Genomic DNA, 19,320 nt, shown 5'->3' on the forward strand with positions numbered 1-19,320 from the left:
AAATAGGTAAATTTCAAAATATCATTGTCCTGGTCACAAAAGCAAAGTTTGTGGGGAATAATAGCCATTTTCTATACTTTTGAGGCATAAGCAATTAGGAAATAACACTTACTACCCAGGAACCAAAAAAAAAAAAAAAAAAAAGAAATTGTTACACGGTGTTATCTATTTATTTTAATTCCTCCCATCTGTTCTGCTCTAACAGTGAGTCTGCACTGTCATTGACAGGGGGAAAAACAGCAACTCAGTGCCGTCTCAACTCCACCCCGATTGTATTTTTTTCAATGACAGTGTATACAATATCAAAAAATACAGATGTACTTTCTTTTGCATGTTCCAATAAAATTAATTTACTCATCTTAACTTAGTGTGTGGTTCAAAGTTATAAATGGAACTACTTTATTGGCGTAAGGATATTAACAAAAAAAAAAAAAAATTAAAACATGATTTATGCTTTTTTTTTTTTTACCTGAAAATCCGGGTAAAACCCGGGTTTTAAATTACACGGCGCTACTCGGGTCTCTTTTTACTATCTGGGTTTTGATTTATTAATTTGAAAATACATTTGTAAGCACGGGTCTCTGGCTAGTGTAGTGACAATCTGAGCTACCGCTTAAGATGAGCTACCACACAAAGTGCGCATGCCCACACAAAATTCGCATGCGCCATGATATTTTTTTGACTTTACTTCCTCCCCCTTCGATACATGCCCATAAATTCGAGCTACCATTTTCGGTAAGTTATAATATATTAATAATATAACTTTGTACAGGTATCAAATGTGGTCAATATTGCTAGTAACTATAGATAGGAAAGCATGTATGGGCAATCCAAAACCAGTGTAGCATGAAAAACTGCACCCTATGAGATATTACACCCCCTCTGATCCACGGTCTTTAACTCCAAGACGCATCGCAAAGCATCACCTGATTTATAGTATTAAAAATCCTTTAAAAAAACATATTTTGTTAAAAAAAAAAATGTACAGACACTATTGGCTGAGCAGATGGGGCACGTTTTAAAGTGACTTAATGGACCATTGGCTACATGGCTACAACATGCATCATTTTAAAGCTAACTTTCTCCAGATCAAGATTAGCCCTGTTGCACTGTGCCATTGTGGCACATGTTTTGTAAAAATTGATTTAAACAATAAAATTACGCATGGAAAACATAAAAATTGTGGAAATTACAAAACATCTCAGATAGATAGATAAACAGCTCTAAACTCTCATAGTCCAATCTAATGTACTTTTGGAATGTAGTTTATTGCTGTCCCCTGCCCACTGTTAATCACACATTAAGAACTACAAATCCCATACCCCGCACATTTCACTGATTTTTCAGTGTGATGGCTACTCGTTTCCAGGCAGTTTGAAAACTTGTCGAACCAAGATGAGGAACATAACAAATTATTTTCATGTGATTGGAGAAGTTTCAAAAGAAAATCACAATGACCAGAATTCAGATATGTCGGCGTCTTTACAAGAAATGAGCAATGAAGGTATTATTATTATTATTATTATTATTATTATTATTATTATTATTATTATTATTTCGATGTTTCAAGTACTGAAAAAGGTTACACAAGTCTACAGATCTAAAGGGGCTAAGTGTATGTGCACTATATATGTATCATGCACTCAAAACATTAATATATGTAATTTTCTATCATTACCTCTAGAAGATACGTGTACCCGGGTTAGGATTTTCTACCCGTGCTGACCTCTATATGTGTGTGTGTGCGTGCTCCAGCAGCTCAAAGCCAGTTAAAGGCAGATTTTAGAGAAAAATGATAACAGAACCAAGAATCGCTCAGAATCACTGCAAACATTATAAAACAGTAGGAACAATGTTAGAAAAAAGACCCAATTATAATGTATGTTTGAAGATGCTCACGTTTTCTCTTTACTGGGTCAATATAAACAGTATGATGTCTGCTTACATTCCCCTGGGATGTAACCTTGACAATGTAGGAACATTGATCAGAACTATAAGCATTATACACATTGTTAATGCACTTTGTTGCATTACACATACAGATACGTCATTGTCTTGCGACAGTCCGTACTATCCAGTTAGAAGGAGAGGTTCTTGTGGGGTTTCTGTACATACAACGACTGGCATGCAAATGTATTCTATTTAAATAGGTACGCAAATTGTTTCTAATCCACCCATAATAGCCTATGGTGAACCCTATTTGCATCTTTATCACGTGTTCACTAAATAAATAGTATTCTATGGTTATAAAAAATATCATCCTGAACAATATCTCCAGGGTCCAGAGCGAGGAATAGAGTCCAGTTTATTATTTTTATTTTCATCCCCTCTGCCCGATTCTGTCCCTCTTCTTTGTACTGCGCGAGCGTACACGGGTGTGTTTGTTAGTTAACCCTTGATTGTCCTGTAAGCCACAAACATGACTTTACGTTGCCCCACACTAGTGGTTTACAATGTAATCACACAGCAATGCAATACCGACAGTCAGTAAGCGAGCGGGCCGGGTGTGTGTGTGGGGGGGGGGGGGGGGGGGGGCACATCACTCCAGCACTCACTCACCCAATCACTGAAGTGAAATGCAGAAAAAAAAGAAGAATTATGATAGCAGCATCACTAGTATTAATACAAGTTTAAAAAATAAGCAGGGAAGCTGCAATCATGATGGTTCTTTCAGACTGAAACAAAACGAATCACTTTCTCAAGCACGCTTTCTTGGTGCTGAAAGAATAACTCCCAAAACAGAATCCAGAGTACAGCACGGTATCATAGTACATACCGTAGACCGAGCCGGCAGATACTAAGCAACTACCTGTATAATGCAGGAAAGCTTTACTTTAATAGACACACACAGCAGTATATCAACCCTAGATCGATCAAGCAACAGTTTGCACCTGCTTACCTTGCATTCACATAGATTTCAATATCAAAGACACTGCTTATACAGTAGTAAGCTAGGCTACTGATTACAGTATTGGTAAATGTTGTCAGCATTTTGAATGTAAAATTACGAAAGGTGCTCCTTTCTTATTCCACTGCACGTTTGCCCGTTTTATTTAAGTTGAATTAATATTTAGCTTATTAGCCATGCTGATGCCTGTGATAATGATAAACATTAGATACAAATGTATGCATGTGCGCACATTTAATATGCTTAAGCATACAATTATCTGAATAGCTCCGAAGGCCAAATCTGAAAAAATGAAATGGCTAAGTTTTGCGATAAGGGTGACAGGTTTGCAATGCGCATTCCGTTACATGCGTTTAGCTAAGTGTCCTATCCTGAGCAACATTGGCAAAGGGCCGCAGTGCCCAAGGGCTCAATCCGTAACATATCGCTGCGTTGCATTCTCCAAAGGCTCCCTTTCCATTTCATGCCACACTCAGGTATAAGGTATGGAAGGGGCTTTCAGCAGGAGCAGGAGTATGCGCATGGAGCTGGCAGCATTCTTGGCCAGCTCCATGCTGAAATTCCCGTCTTCGGGGCTTCCGAATATTATTATTATTTGTTTATTTAGCAGAGGCCTTTATCCAAGGCGACTTACAGAGACTCGGGTGTGTGAACTATGCATCAGCTGCAGAGTCACTTACAATTACGTCTCACCCGAAAGACGGAGCACAAGGAGGTTAAGTGACTTGCTCAGGGTCACACAATGAGTCAGTGGCTGAGCCGGGATTTGAACCGGAGACCTTCTGGTTACAAGCCCTTTTCTTTAACCACTGGATCACACAGCCTCCTAGTAGTGTTTACAGCATTGTGGGTTTTTTTACAGTCCACACTTCTGTAAATATGTTTATGTATAGTGTAAGGAGCACTGGTCGGAGCTTCTCAGAACACCGACTGACGCGTGTTTCTGTAAAATAAAGAGTGGAGTTTGATGCTACAGAGATATTTTGTCTGTCTTCTTCATGTTGGCACTTATCCAGTTAGCAAGTCGCTACAATATATATTTTTTATTTAAGTTATAATGTTGAATAGCCTGCACTATCATGTGGTCCATTGTTTAATTTCTCCATTTAGTAGCTTCTTTATATATTTGTGGGGGTGGGCATGCAACTTCGGGGGTGCCAATGCTACCGATGTGTGTTGAGCTTTGATTCTGCATTCCATGTGCAGGTTACATTTGAGTGTAGACTCGTCTGAGGAATATTGGTATTTACTGTACAACTATGATAGCTACTTGGCAGGGTATTGGTAACAGTCCATTGTCGTGTAGCATTCCAATTCTGCGCAGTCACGCGTAGCTCTTGTGCATTTCTACTATACTGATATTGAATGCGCAGGTGGTTTTGCGAGGCACAAACACATTTGCGAATTGAGCCAAAAACAGCTATTTTCCAGCTTCGCGCAACTGTTTTGTACCGTGTTAGAAAATATCAAGTTTTGTGCAAAAGCACTCATTTTTGCGAGGTACAAATTTTGTGAGTGGATTGCGCATCTCTTCGAATATCTGGGCCTTGGGCTCTTGCAGTGAGCAGCTCAGCAGCATACAATACCAAATCAAACGCGTCAATGGGCGGGTACTCATTTAGCAGGCAAAATAAATATTTATTTAGTGAAAACGCAGATTTATTTTTTCACATTTAATTGCTGAACGATAATGTTTTTCAGGTGTATCTGTTAGGAAAATGTTGAATCGCCAAGTTTAAAAAAAAAAAAGATTTGTAGACTGATTTTAAAATGTTGAATTTACGATATGCGTTTTCAACATTTATGAATTATATCTGAAAGTACAATTTTCAAAAGGTGTAAGAATGTTTATGTTAACATTTGTATATTTAGCTAAATCTGGACTTTTTGTGGTTAAATGATGCGAAGTAAGGGGTGCGTCATATAAAAAGTTTGCGCACCACAGCACTAGAAGGCACTGGTGCTTCCGAATATAAAGACACTTTGGCTGACCTAGCCCACCTAACATGTCTATGACAAACTACTAGAACAGAAGAGCAACTCCTGAACTCATAGTCAAATCACCTTAGAACAATCGGAATAAGACAGAAAGAACCACTTAAAATTATTGCAAACATCATAAAAAAGGATTTCAATTTGAAACTACTTCTTCATCTTTAAGGTATTCCATGGTCAATACTAATTCAGCATAGAATACAAAGCATGCTTTTTGTTCACCCTGAATATCAAGATGGAAAGCACACTGCAAAGGAATGCCTTACACAAAGTATAGATGCTGAAGAGTAAGGTTTTATTACCACCTAGTACCCCAGCACAAATACAAACCTTGACAGGCTAGTTCTAATAAACTGAAAGCCTGTGGCTTTATGCCAGAAGTACCCTTGTGAAGTTTCCAGATGTCAGAGAGAACACAGCTGGGTGTGTAATGTTATAGCAACAGCAAGAAGGGAGTCACTTGAGAGACTGAAATACCGTATTCCTTCGAATTCAAGACGCACTTTTTAAACCTTTTTTTCTTCTCAAAAATGGCCTGCGTATTAAATTCGATAGTGATGTGTGTATTAAAAATCGGCAACAAAAGATGCGATTGCCCGAGTAGACAAACAGCAACGAGACTGACTGGCAGTTGAAGAGTTCTGTAGTAGTTACCCTGCAGAGAGGAAACTCTCCTCGTTGCAAACAAAGCAAGTGGTCGCTCAGCTCCTGTCTGTGTAGCTATGGCCGTGCAATAGTCTCGAAACTGGCGATGCTGCGTTCTTAAAACAGGCGTAGGCTCCCTGGTCATGCCCCCCAGTCAATCAGGATCTTCCGATCAGCACAGCCCTGGGCAAGCCTTCCTGTTTTCCATAGCAGCCTCACAGCTGAATCAGCGACATTAGCTTCCTGAGGAATTCGAAGAGAAGCTTTTACAATTTTAGCATTTTGTTATTAGGCTCAGACCCCCATATTTTTCTACTACCAAGCAATACCACAGTTCACAAAAAGGAAGAAAAACAGGTGCGAGTAAAAACGACTAGAAATGAGAAGCAACGCATAACTGTAATGCTCTGTGTGACAGCAGACGGCTGCAAACTGCCTCCATACATAATTTTCTTATGAGTAAATGCATATTTATTTGATTTTAATTTTCTGCCCTCAAGTTGAGGGTGGGAAATTTGGGCTGCATCTTAAATTTGAAGTAATACGGTAATAGAATGGAACTCAGCACTGAAGCAAGTGAAATCTGGTAAGAAAAGGAGAGGCTCTGGTTGGAGTTTAAGGGGGTAAACTAGGATACATTTGCATGGAGCGCATAACCACTATTGTTGTGGCACTGCTTTAGGAGTGGAGGAATTAGGATTAGGCTAATGGAACAAATGAAGATGTCATTTTCAAGTCATCTGCAAACCATCAGTTTATAGGCACACAAATATACTACTACTACTATTACTATTTATTTCTTAGCAGACACCCTTATCCAGGGCGACTTACAATTGTTACAAGATATCACATTATACATTATTTCACATTATACAGATATCACATTATTTTTACATACAATTACCCATTTATACAGTTGGGTTTTTACTGGAGCAATCTAGGTAAAGTACCTTGCTCAAGGGTACAGCAGCAGTGTCCCCCCACTGGGGATTGAACCCACAACCCTCCGGTCAAGAGTCCAGAGCCCTAACCACTACTCCACACTGCTGCCAAGTATAACTGTAAAAAAATAATAAACTTTACATTTTTTTTTAAATGAGTGCCATCTCATAATTCTTAACTTCAGTTTTCAGTATGTTGTTAAGAATTATGAAATGTGACACAAATTAAAAAATGATATTGTCCTTAAGTTGATTATTAGATAATATACCAATAAAACACACACACACACACCCATGCTCACCGTAATGAGTCTCTTATAACAAATATCTAAGTAATGATAATATACGTTAGGTAAGATTAACTGGAATTATTGGTGCTTTTTACTTTAAAAGTGTGTTGTTTCACATTAAAGTTTGAAAGTCTCAGTTTTGGTACACTGAAGTAAAAAGCTTCGATGGATGCATTTCAACACCATTTGTTTGACACCATTCAGCGTTTTTCTGAAAAGCAAATACAAAATGTACATATTTTGTCTTGCAGGGCACAATTGCAAAGTTGTCTGCATGGTTTGCCTGAACCTCCCTGCTTTAGAGCTCAAGCTGAAAATAGAGTAAGTGGCTTGTGAAAATATACTAAGTGGCCATTATGGTGGTGAACGACACAGGTAGTATATTAAACATGAAGTTTACAGATTTTCAGTTAAAAGGTTAATTCTTGTTCAAATATGTTTTCTCAACCATATATATCTCTGTCAGTTGATTACGTTGATTTATAAAACAAAGAAACAACAGCTGACTTTCACAAAACATTTTATTTGGTCAAAGTTAGTTAGTCCCATTTTCATACTTGCTTAGTTGGAGCTGTAAAGAAAAGGCTGACTTTTGGAACAGAAAATTGGTAACTTCAGTGTGTCTTCCATTGATTTAGAAGTGCATTAAAAAGGACACAGGTCTGAACAAAGGGAAATTTGACCACAAGCAACAGCCAAAAATGAGATCATTACCATAGTTGTTTCACCTTTAATGGAACTACTATAGGGTTTATTTACAGAAATTAACTGGTCTTTTGCCAGTTATGTTTTTCCATGTGTATTGAATCATATGTAGCTCAAGTGTTATTTTCTAATTTTAAAAGAACATTATCCTACTTTGCATCCCATTTCTTAATATGAGTGCCCATCTTTAAAATCATCCTTTACTATTCATCTCATAATACGAAACATTCCAAAGTTCTTCAAATGTGGCACTCACAATAAAAACAAAAACCTTTAAATTAGCAAAAACAGGCATTTCATTTTTGTATATACCCTAGTGCTTTGTACAAGATTGCCCTATTTCACTATTGTCAATATTACAATTATTAAAATCACAATACAATTTTAGTCTGAACGTACCTGTAGAAAGGTAAAATGCTTTCCAGCAATATATGTCATCTTTATCCTCATCTGAATATGATATGCATATGAAGGCTAATAAAAATGTCTAACGCTTTATATTGACAAATATGTTTATTTTACAAAGGTCAATATTATTCCTGTGATATATTAGGTGTGATTTGAAAGGGTAACCTATTTGTATACTTCCCCTTTGTATCATAATGTTGTAGACGGTATCTATATTACCTTGCTCACTTACTGTACACTGCCTGGCCACTAAGACCTGTACCTAATTTCAGATCTGCCCTCGTCACAAGCTTGACATGTGTCGTCAGACTCCACAAGGGGCTGGAAGGTGTCACAAGGCCTGTTAATACATTTAGTCACATAATTGAGCATAGGATCACAATGAGGAATGCGTCTCAAGTTCGTCCCAGGCATGCTCAATTGGATTGAGATGCCTAAAGCCATCTCAAACCATTTGCGCACATTTCTGGCACGGTGGATGGGTGCATCGTCATCAGGGTACAAGTGCAGTATTAATGGGTGGAAATAATCTGCAACAATGTTTATGCAAACTACGGCATTTGAGAGGAATAAAGGGACCCAAGGTAACATGCACAGGTCCTAATAAAGTGGCCACGCAGTTATGTATTTGTTATTGCACACACATTCTAAAATATTTGAGAAAGAAAGCACCTAATGTACCCCCCACCAGTACTTCATTAGGAATACCTGGTGTTGTTTTAAACACACTAACTGCAGTTCAAAAAAGCCTTTTTTATTTTCTTTCTTTGCAGCTCCATTACAGATGTTTTTGATAAGCCAGTACTTCAACAGGTTGTATAGGTGGAGCAGTCAACAGGGTAAGGATAATGGTCTTATTATCCTACAGAAACACAAGAAATACAATGATGAAATATAGTTTCTGGGTTTACTAAACACCTTTCGAAGATGATACACACAATCAGTGACACAAAGTATACAGAGAATACAGATAATAAATGTGCACCACTGTGACTTCCAACAGGTATAAAACCTCCCCACACTTCAGTATTAACATTACAACAACGAACAACAAAGTGTCAGAAAAATAAGAGAATTATGTACTAGTGTTACTGTACTATTTAAAAAAAAAAAGTGTTAAACATCATCAAGTACTAAAGACAAAAAAGTAAAGTGTTTATGAAAAACAATGGATTGAAGAAACAAAACAAAAAACCTATGTTTATTCAATTGTTCTTTATCATTTCTGCATCAATAAACTGTATTCAATGAGCTATAGTACCAATGCACAATTCAATATGGAATATCTTCAGAGGCTAGGACTAGGAGTAGCTTACATTTCAAGTTAAGGACACTTACAGTTCTCAGTGAAAGAGGTTGATTTGTACTGTGCTACAGATTGCATAGCAACGCTCAGTTAGAATCTCTGGCCAAAGGGTTTAATACCTTCAGTCCTGAATTATTTTTGTATCTATATCTTAAAAATTAGGAAAGAAACAGAGGTACCATCAATTTTGTACAATTAAATTTACAAAACTGAATAACTTTTACAGAAGGACTGAGGAAAGCTAAATTCAGTCAGTAGATGATGGATAGATAAATAAATAGATAGATAGATATATCTATATCTATATCTATATCTATATCTATAGAGAGAGAGAGAGAGATCTATCTATCTATATATAATATAAAGTTAAAACTGATCTATTAATAGTACCTAATATACCACTTATGAAAAACACTTGCACATGCTTTTGTGCAACTGTGTAATAAATTTGGCTTTATGGAACCTGTAGGTTTACTAATAGGAGTTGTTCATGGAGCAATAAGGGAAGAACAATGTATTCAACATCAAACTCCTGGCTCCTGATCCTTTCAATACTATACTTCATTTTTAAAGTTTAAACTTAAAGTTTAAAAGGCATGTCCTTATATTGTCTCCATACACTATACATTATAGTGACTCCGATACTCCGACAATTTCTTAAGACCAAGTTCAACCAAGTTTCACCACGAACATACTATACTTCTGGGCGCCTCCCCTATATCCCCAGCAAGAGTAGAATTAAAAAAAAGAATATAAGCAATTTCAGTACAGATATGCTAAATGTGGTAATGTGGTTCAAATATAAACAGTATGGCACACTATTCTGCTTTCTCTTGGCCTGTTTCATTTAAGACGCATCAGTGCGTAGTGTTGACGCACGCCTGCAAATCCCGTTAATAAACATTTGACTCCACAACGTGCAATCAAAGTTATCTTTTCTTCCCGATTGTCATCATTTTTAAACATTTAGTAATGCTGGTGTAAAAGGACACAAGATGAACAGCAGTGTACTCATCTTTCAGAAACATGTGGAAACTGAACATCTTTTTGTCTTTGAATAAGTATTCAGAGTATTCGCTGCTGCCAGTGCCTGTCGATACCCCAGCAGGAAATCACTCTTGACACCGGTCCTGTTCTCCTGACCTTAAGCTTCCTCTGATCTCTTCTTTTTGTTATCATCTAAACGAAATTTCATGGCCCACATTTTAAGATTTAATAATATTAGTGAAAGCAAACAGGCACACATTATGCATTTAGGAAATCATCAAAAGAAACTTTCTCCATTCACATCCCACTCAGGTGCAAATTAAAATGTGCTTTTATACTTTATAGTTAGATGGGGGACATACAACATGCACCACACTGTATTGAGACTTCTACCTAAATATCAGGTTTGGCCAGCGTTTGCCATGATCACACACTTGACTCGAGTGCTGGAAGTTGAGGGACGTTAATCTATTAATCTATTCAGTCATTAATATTTCAAGAAATATTTCAAGAAATTGGTGCAAATTTGAGGTTGGCAGAATGTCGTTCAAGTTCATCAGACCCAGGGATAGTGGGGCCCGTGGAAGATGCTGGAGTTCTGCCATGGTGGATGGGTGTATTACTGCTTAAATAAACTATGGCGATTTATAGTGCTGTAGGGATCATCACATGATGAACCTAATTTGAGGAAGGCCAAATCCAAGAAAGTAGATGGGTCCTAATAAACAACACAGAGAGAACTCTCAAAATTTAAGGTTGCTAAATTGTATCCCTAAAAACGATGCTTGGTATTTTGGCAAGCAAGGTAGCACAATCCGTGGAGGCTTTAGTCCAGCTCCTGTCTAAAGCACAAGAGGCAACGCAGAGCTGGGATCTGAAATTAACTCCTGACCTCTGGAAAGGACGGGTGAATTCCCTCATGCAACATGCTGTGCAAGCGTCTTGGCTCTGCTGAAAACTGCACACATTTCCTGCAGTTTGCGGAAAGTTCCTTCTCCTAATAACTGTGGGCTTCTCTAAAACAGAATACGAAAGGATAAAAAAATACAGGGCAGCTCTCCCCTCCCCCCAAATTTAGGGAACACACTCCACTTTTTCATTAATCCTTTCCCCTCCATTTGAGATCCACAACAGAAAAGGGACTATAAATGCATTCAAAACAACAGCTGGTAACAGCTGCACAAACAGCCAAGAGCTGTTTCAATATTTTTTTATTGGTTGTCTATAGAGCTGTCTGACATTACAGTTGTAAGCTGCCTTCAGGCTTTACTGTTGGGTTCTATCCAGGGACAGCAAAAAAAGCTATGCTGTTAACCTATATCAATCTACCTACCTATCTATCGATATAGATAGATATCATTTTTTATTTATTTATTTATTTAAACCACACACAGTAAGCAAGCAGCATTTCCTGTAACTCTGGTTGGTCCCGAACCGTCACTTGTGCTCGGCCCCCTTTAGCAAGACCACAAACCTTAAAACCAGCATGCAATCCTGTGTCAGGGAAACCTGCATCTCTAACACAGTGCTTTTGGAAAACATTCTCGCTTTTTGATCATTTTCTTCACCCAATGTAAAACAAAACAAACAATCGGCTGCTTTTGTATCTACGCACCCTGGTCACTGTCTTCTCTACGTCTATTGAGAGAAGAGGAGGGGAAAAAAAAAAGAATAATCCTTGCTAGATTTTGGCAAAGTCTCAAACTGAACAACGCAGTTTGCAAAGACAACCATGTAGATAAAAAAAACAAACACTGCGCCAAAAACTGAACAAACAAAACAAAAACATTAGCAGGAGTTCCAGCTGTTACCCAGTCGTGTCAGCCTAACCCTTCACCTTCTCGCACAGTTTAGGAGCAGCATCCAGTTAAGGTCACCTGGTTCGGGGCAATTTAAAAATAGTCAAAACTACACAGCAGACAATGAATGATTTTTTTCTAAAGCATTCCAAACATTTGAATGGCTTTCAAATCCCCGTAGCGCATCTATCATGGGACATGTTTTTTCAAAAGGGACATTTATTGTTTGTTCATTTATGCAGCTTGTTTTAGTTCTCTTTGGAGTGTTACCCTTTTAGGCAAAATCCAAGCCCTGAGTTTTTCAGATTTTACACATTTCTGCCTCCCACTTTCCATGGATTGTCCAGTGCTAACAAAATCAAAACAAAAACATAAGTCCAGCCTTTGCAATATTCAAAATCACAATAGGGAACATAGCAGGACTCAATGCAAGGGCTCTTGAGTTTGCATGTTGCCACGTTGTATCACAATACATACCACAATGCGATATATCACTTAAAGAATGCACAGGGTGTACATGATGAATTGTTACATGCCTAGTTGAAATATTCAGCCCAGGATATAATAGTTCCATAGCAAAATGATTGTTGTACCAATGCTTCTTTTGTATTTTAAATGCTTACATTTACCAGATTAATGGTTAAAGTTAACTCAGTTTTGCCACCACTTTTGCAGTCCCTTTGAAGCGATATTAAAAGGGACTGCCTAACTTCTATGTGCAAAATACACAAACAAGTATTGCCGGTTTTATTTTCTATTGTAAAAACAGTTTAATTCAGAAATTAAGCCAAATAGACACTGAAGAAGGTACTAGTTGAAACACTCAACTACTTGTGACTTACTTTATTATAGTTTTTTTCATTCCGATTAGCGTTTTGAAGTTAAGGATTTTTTTTTTACTTAACTTAAAACAAAACTATTGTTGTGCCAACTGGAGAGCTCCATTGTATTATTTATTGTAATTTAAATCTAGGCTAGCATATACAAATGATCAAAATGCCGTTTTCTCATCATTCAAGATTGTCCAGGTGTTCATGTTTTAGTAAGTTTAAAATGCAAATATAAATTAAACAAACAAATGCATTAAATGCACACTTGTGAATCAACAGTAATATATTACAGTACAGCCATCAACCTGCATAGTCTAAGCTTTGCAGCAGGATCCTGAAATATACAATTTTTACTTTTACTAAACTTGTTCCCCGAATGTCATTCTTCAAATGTTTCTAAATTCAGCTTCTCAATAATGTCTCTGGCAAAGTGCTGTATCCCAGTAGAAGCAGATAAGCACCGAGGTCTGTCGAGGTTCATGAAGTATTTCATCTCCTCTATCAATGACTGCGGAGTTAGATTTTAAACTATTTAGCTACCAATCTTGTTGACAGAGTACAAGCAGCTGGAGTTCATTTCTTTGAGTATACCTGTTTTATTCTATCTCATTGAATTTTTTTTTTTTTTTTTATCTTTACAGCCTACACCAGTATTTACACATTCTTCAACTGTAAACATTGTATTTGTTTGGTACATTTGCAATACTGTAACTTTGCAAAGACAAACTATCAGAAACAATGGGACACTTGTTAAGCTTAAACTCCAGTATTGTATGAAAGTACCATTTGTAAGTTTTATTTTGTGTGTATTTCTATTTTATTTTTTAATGATGTCTTTATTTAGTATATATTTTTTTGCAACAGTATGTTTTCATCCTTAAATATTATACTTGTAGAGAATACAACAATGGCATATACCTTCCAGGCCCTTCCATTTAGTATAATCATGGATATCTTCCTATTCCAAAATCAAGAAAAAAAAAAAATGCATCCCAAATATGCAAAATAAAAAAAAATATATAAATGGTTTAATTTAAACTCAGTGTTTTTTCTAGTTTTGAAAAAAAGTTAAAACTTTGCATATTAGTACATCTGGACCCACATGTATGTTAGGACGTATTGTAATGATTGCTTTACAACCATATATAACCAATACCATGTCCTACAGCTATTAACCAAGTTCAGCGGCTGAGTAGTGATAGTTTATAATCTTACACATTTTGCACTTCCATTAGCTACATAGATCTGAAATATGCAGTTTTTAAAGAAACATGTATTTTCATTTTAAAAACTGACATACCGCTGACTCCACTTTTGCAAACAGACTTCTTGACCTAGTGCTGTACCAGACATCATGTTTTGAAATGAAAATGTTGTGTTTCTTTCAAAACTGCACATGTAAACGGAAGTGCATGGCGGAGGAAATTCATGGACCGATTTTGTTTGCTGCTATTACTTTACATGAGAATACGATCTCCAAGAACAAAGTTTAACACTTAAGAAAACACTTTGAAAACCACACCAGTAACCTGTGCCAAGCCTGTTCAAGGCTAAACATTTGCAAGCCAAAAATAATTCGAAGCATAACAGTTAGAAAATTTGCAAACCACACAGATGAATTCAGTAAGGAGTAAAAGCCAAACTACTCCTGGAGCATAGGTGCAACCCTAGCCTCAGGCAGTATGAAAAAGATTCAGAAAAGGCAACAAAGTCTTAGTGAACCACTTAAAATATAAATATCCGCATGTTAGAATTAAAAAAAGTAATAATAATAATAATAATTAAAAAAAAAAAAAATGATGCTTGCTAAAAAAATAAGTGTCTTAGTTTACAAACAAGTCCTATTCCCAAATGCAGGATTAGAAATGACTTGTAACATCAGTTAAGATTCAGGCATTCCCCACAGTCCCTGCCGATTTCTCTGTTAACATACCAAAGCAAAGCATTTAGGAGTACAACTGGTGTGGATGCCTTGCATTGTGGTCTGTTCTGCAGTGGTTCTCCTCCGAGATGCAGGGCGGGGGTCTTACGATGGGACCCGGATTCGGAACAGGCCCTGCTGCAGCTGGAGACGGAAGAGCTTGCAGTTGGCAATGCGGAGCGCAGCACAGCCGGTGCGTCGCAGGTCAGAGGGCAGCAAAGGTTTGGTTCGGTGCCAGGTCCCTGTGCTTCTCCGGAACTCCCGCACATAATCATAGCTGGTACCTTCAAGCGTCAATAAAGTCAAACAAACAGTTAAGATAATGTAAAGGTGAGCTGAGCTTCAGGCATTCTATATACACCTGCACATACTCAATTGAAAGGAAAATCTCTCAGCAAACTCAAGCTGATGTTGGACAAAGAATATAACTTACAAATTTTTGTCAACGTTCAGTATCAGAGCTAGCAACAGCAATCAAGTCAGTTCAATTTAAAGCTACTTGTCTACAGTCAGCCCCCTGTGCTTTGAGTTTATATCATTTCTTTTTTTTTTCACATTTTACATTTTACTTTACCTCTGTGGCCACTTGTGAATATTCTGATACACCCCTTTGGCTTTTTAAAATAGTTTTTTACAGCAGTAGTGAATCAATCCAGATGCTGGTACAGTAAAATGTTATAAAAACAAAAAAAGGCTGATCAAATCTACCCCTAGGACTGTTAGGCCCAGTGTAGGTATGCAGGCTTTCCATGCTTTCCCCACAAAGAGCCCCCATTAACCAGTCAATCCTGTCCTATGCACTAATCAAGTAGGGGCTGGTTCTGTGATGTGTGTTTGTGGACCACTTGACTTCCAAACTCGTTGAAATTAAGTCAGATATCTGGGACTGATAATAAAACAGCTATAATTTGTTTTGAATTTATTTTTTTGCTATTGAGTTCTCAAATTCTTACCCGTGTCTAGATCACCAACTACATAGATACTGGCCCCGATCGGTACAGCCCCATATACAAAAGAGGAGCTGGTAGGAATGCAAAGGTTCTGGTCGTCCAAATACATCCATCTGGAAAAGTCACATTCATGTTATTGTATGCTTGCACCACACTGAGGTGAACATATAACAATACTAATGGTTAAATGCACTTACTGAAAAAAAAGGAACTGCTTAATTTTGTAACAAATGTCCAAATGCACACATTCCCAACATCAAAATATCTCATTCACTCAGCGGAATTAAGCAATGCATGTAACTAACAACAACAACCACCACCACCACCAGTGAGTTCTTTGAGCATATATTTAATACATTAAAATATAAAAGGGCACACCTTTCTTTAAAAGCGTCAGTTTTATAATAATAATATTAGTTCAGTCCCATTCGTGCATTTTTAAAACATACATTAACAAAAAAATACACTTCATATCTTTCTTCAAAAGCTTCAGTTACATTATTGTTATTATTATTTTTTTACAAATGTGTTCCCAGAAAAGCAACAAAGCACAAAGATTAGCAGGAAATGGTGTTGGAAGGTCATACCAATGTCTGCAACAGTAGTGACCAGAATGTTCAATTGACGTCACTAAAGGGAATAAGAATTCAAACCACCCAAAAAGGGAACAGGACTTCTTCCTGTTTCTTACTTTTGCTACAGGGTTCATTGCAACAGCTTTTTCAATTAGTGTTCAGTTGCACATTTCTATTCTTTCACCTGCTGTATTATTTTTAAAATCTTACCCTGGGGATGAGGTCCACTCCAGTGGAGAAATAAAAATACTATTAAAGCCTGAACGTTCCCACCGGGAGGGAAGAGCAACCAGAGATTCAACAGCCCTTTAAAACAGCATTAATTCCTGAACTGGGGCACAGTCGTGCTGCTCATAAGGTTTGCATTCGTACAATTGAAAGCAGATGCAGGGACCATATTACACTTCTGCATGCCCAGTGGTTTTATAATCATGCCGATGCAATCATAAAAAAATATAATGGGAATATTTTAAAATAGCAGACCTGTAATTAATAGGGAAGCAGTTCCAAAAACATTGTCTTCATTAGTTTCACATGGAGTTAGAAACCAAAAAAAAAAGGGTTCAAAATGACTTAAAACTATAGCCCTCCTCTCCATAGATTTTATTTATATATATTATATATAGGGACTGGAGAGGAGGGCTATAGTTGAAAATTATTGACCTGAGGGAAGACTATTGTTACCGATGTTATAATGCCTGAAGCCGCAGGCTGAGGGCATTGCACCCTGGAGGTAACAATAGTCTTCCCGAGGGGCATTTAATTTTCCACTATTAGCCGTGTCTGCAGTACATATTTAATACACGAGTCAGTTAAAATAAAGAGGCAAGTTTGGATAATAAAAATTTGGATAATAAAGCCATAAATATTTGCAAGCCTTTTATTATGTGTTTTTCGCATATGAAAAAAAAAATATTTTGATGATAAATATTTATGGCTTTACAGTATTTTGTTTAAATACAGCATAAGTAAAATAACTAAGTCACAAAAATAAATTACAGAAATGAATCGCCGTTCAGCAGTTTCTTCATTCAGCCATTTTATCTGGTTTGGAGTTGAGGTGCAGGGCATTCCTTTGAAAAGGGGCAGGACTGACAGTGATGTGAACCAATCACATGACAGACTGAAACTATTGCTTTGAGTTCTGCAATCGACTTTGGTTTCCTTTTTGCAACAGCAGCCTTCAATCAATCCACAACATCAATGGGATTCAAGTCTGGGGACCGAGATGGCCAATCATAACTGTAATCTTCCTTTTTTTCAGAAATTCCTTTGTAGACTTTGCAGAATGCTTAGGTTCATTATCCTGCTGGAATACAAACTTTGGCCCAATAAGCCTTCTAGCATTGGGTAACAAGTGAGAGTGCAAAATGTCTTGATATTTTGCAGCATTCATTGATCCTTCTACAATACAAAGGTCACCAGTGTGTGGTCCAGTGGTGAAAGAAAAGGGCTTGTAACCAGGAGGTCCCCGGTTCAAATCCCACCTCAGCCACTGACTCATTGTGTGACCCTGAGCAAGTCACTTAACCTCCTTGTGCTCCGTCTTTCGGGTGAGACGTAATTGTAAGTGACTCTGCAGCTGATGCATAGTTCACACACCCTAGTCTCTGTAAGTCGCCTTGGATAAAGGCGTCTGCTAAATAAACAAATAATAATAATAATACCATCACACAACCTCCACCATGTGGGCATTAGTAACTTTTCTTTAAATTCTTCTCCTCTCTTCCTCCAAACATAATGTTCCTTTCTTGGTGAAAAAAGTCCAATCACTTTCTTTTGTGTATTGTTTTTTAACAAAGGTTTGCATCTTGGTTTTCGCCCATGGACATTCATCTTGTTAAGGTATCGTTGAATTGTTCATGAATTTCTTGACCATCTTCTATCAATTCTGCCAAATCTTTTGCAGTAATCCGAGGATTTTGCCAGGCTGCTCAAACGATTCTTCTTCCAGATTTTGCAGAAATCTTTCTTGGTCTTCCACACCTGGAGCTACTTGCAGTAGTTCCTGTTCTCCTGTGTTTGTCAATAATAGCCCACACAGTGCTTTTCGGTAAACCAAGTCTTTCTGCTATTTTTCCAGTAGTATCTCCTTTTTCGTTTAGTTGTATCACTGCCACTTTGAGATTGTTGCTGTACTCTTTAGTTTTAACCATTTTGTGTTGCTTTTTTTTTTTAAATCACAAATTTCCAATTTATTTTGCAGCACTTAATTATAGAATAAATAAATACATAATCATCATCAGGTGTTGATTTTCAATCACAATTGTCAATAATCAGCAACAAATGGGTTTCATACAAAATATGTTGATTGCCCAAATACTTGTCAAAGAAATTTGTTTTTGCATGTTATTTTTCATGTTATGCTTGAAATGATAGAAAATCAGTTTTTGTGGTTTTTCTCTTTTTTTTTTTTTTTTTAATTCCCAAATACTTTTGTCTGTGACTGTATTATAAAAGGAGAATGACTTGGAGGTATAAATAGTGGATCGTTTTTTGTAACAACCAGGTTAATTATTACAGTGGTTCTCAATGCTGGTCCTCAGGGACCCCTGTGTCTTCTGGTTTCCATTCCAACCAAGTTCTCAATTACTTGACTAAAGCCTTAATTGAACTAACAAGTATCTTAATTAGGCCTTTTTAATTGTATGACTCCTAAAAAGTTGCAGTTTTCACATTACTTGTAACATTTTACAGTTAAACTGAACTCATCAACTGTTTAAGAGCATAACACAATTAAAAAGGCCAAATTAAGCTAATTAGTTCAATTAAAGGGTTAGTTAAGTAATTGAGAGCTCAGTTGGAATGAAAACCAGGTGCCGTTTTTTCAAAACATTTAATCTGGATCAAAGTGATCCGGATTTTGTAAGCCTATATTTTGTGATCGAGATTACTTTTATCTGGATCAGTTTGATCCGGTTTTTCCGAAAATGTCACTGCTGGATTACATTTATCCAGATAAGAAACAATCACGATTACGAAATCGAGTTTTTTTTTTTTTAAGTAGGCTAGTTAATTTATATATAGATAGATAGATAGATAGATAGATAGATAGATAGA

At 37.0% G+C, this 19,320-nt stretch overlaps 1 protein-coding gene across 1 annotated transcript in view; it reads right to left on the minus strand.

Annotated features, from left to right (window-relative positions):
- Window positions 1–7,282: 7,282 nt before the first annotated feature.
- Window positions 7,283–19,320, minus strand: part of gan (gigaxonin) — a 30,509-nt gene continuing 18,471 nt past the window's right edge. The window contains exons 10-11 of the mRNA XM_034042622.3: window positions 15,689–15,798; window positions 7,283–15,019 (exon numbers count right to left, since the gene is read on the minus strand). Of these exons, the coding sequence (XP_033898513.1) occupies window positions 14,841–15,019; window positions 15,689–15,798 (289 nt within the window). The 3' untranslated portion in view covers window positions 7,283–14,840. The remainder of the gene's footprint in view (window positions 15,020–15,688; window positions 15,799–19,320) is intronic.

The sequence above is a fragment of the Acipenser ruthenus genome, chromosome 20, assembly GCF_902713425.1.
Source record: "Acipenser ruthenus chromosome 20, fAciRut3.2 maternal haplotype, whole genome shotgun sequence".
Lineage (NCBI taxonomy): Eukaryota > Metazoa > Chordata > Actinopteri > Acipenseriformes > Acipenseridae > Acipenser > Acipenser ruthenus.